Source organism: Echinops telfairi, unplaced genomic scaffold (genome assembly GCF_000313985.2).
Source record: "Echinops telfairi isolate 266 unplaced genomic scaffold, ASM31398v2 ScPeMD7_7469;HRSCAF=8507_0, whole genome shotgun sequence".
NCBI classification, from domain to species: Eukaryota; Metazoa; Chordata; class Mammalia; order Afrosoricida; family Tenrecidae; genus Echinops; species Echinops telfairi.
In genome coordinates, this window is record NW_022111372.1 from 85259298 (window position 1) to 85260511 (window position 1214).

Here is a 1214-nt window from a genome sequence, read left to right on the forward strand (position 1 = left end):
TTTACATCGAGAAGCTAGCATGGTCCATCATGAAGGAACTGGATTTTTCCATTACTTCTCCTGAGGGGAGACACAGATAACAATATTAATGAATACAAGAGAAATTTTAAATAGTATTAATCCTAAGAAGAACTCCAGAAACTGTGAAGTACAGCCTAATTTTTCAGATGAGGAAATGGAGCCTCCTAGAAGGGAGGCCTCTGTCACATGGAGTCTCTGTCAGAGGAAGGAGCAGAATACTTCTAGAATGATGCTCTCCCGGCCCCACCCCCACACACAGCCCATGTCCAGGGATCTCAGAAGCCATAATAACACTCAGTGTCTTAAAGCAAGCCTCTGGTGAGGACAGTTGAAGTGGCCAGCCCCTCACACTTTCCTGGACAGAGAGATCTGTGATGAAGAGTAGATTCTGGATTACCAAGGAGGGCTTTTTACCACACCAAAGGACATTTTTAATTTCTAGATTAGGAGTCTAAGAAATCTTCCCTTCGGTGAACTAAAGCTTCCAGAACAGGGGACAAATATGTGATCATCTCCTCCTGGGACCAGAGCCTAACCTGACATTCTAATTGGCTTAGGAAAGCACAAACAAGGCAAACAAAACAAAAGCAAACAAATAACCACAAAACAAACAACTACGACAAGTGCCCCAAACTTAATGACCTGACATGATTAGAGAGCTAACAATGAGTATACAGGAGTTATTATAAGACAAACTGAAAAAATCAAAACACACAGCTCACTGCCACTGAGTCGATGCTGACTCATGTGACCCTAGGGGCCAGGGTAGAACTGGCCCTGTGGGACTTTCTGAGACTGTAACTTTGCCGGAGTAGAAAGCCCCATCTTTCTCCCAGTGTAAGACAAGGCGGGCTACATTGCAGGTCCTGGCACTAGAGGCAGCATCTGCTACTTATACTGCCTTCAGAAACACGGATCAGGCCAAACGAAACACCTTTGAAAATATGCCCGTGGGTGCTGGTCCAAGCACTGACACTTTGTATCCTGGATTTAAAATTAAAGGAAAAAAATGTGCTAGTCTCATCTGATTTCGATCAATAGATGTTTGAACCAATAAGAAACTGAGAACCAATAAGGTACTGAGAATAAAGGAACAGCATTCATAGTTTGTCCAAGAATCAAGCTATGAAGACGCTAAGTATGATAGAAGCCATATAGGATAATGGTTTTCAGTGTGTGTGTGTGTGTGTGTG

The 1214-nt window shown here is 43.1% G+C and overlaps 1 protein-coding gene across 1 annotated transcript in view; it reads right to left on the reverse strand.

Annotated features, from left to right (window-relative positions):
* The window catches only part of SPINK7 (serine peptidase inhibitor Kazal type 7), a 5438-nt gene continuing 4224 nt past the window's right edge, over positions 1 to 1214 (reverse strand). The window contains exon 4 of the mRNA XM_004697074.2: positions 1 to 60. Within this exon, the coding sequence (XP_004697131.1) occupies positions 15 to 60 (46 nt within the window). The 3' untranslated portion in view covers positions 1 to 14. The remainder of the gene's footprint in view (positions 61 to 1214) is intronic.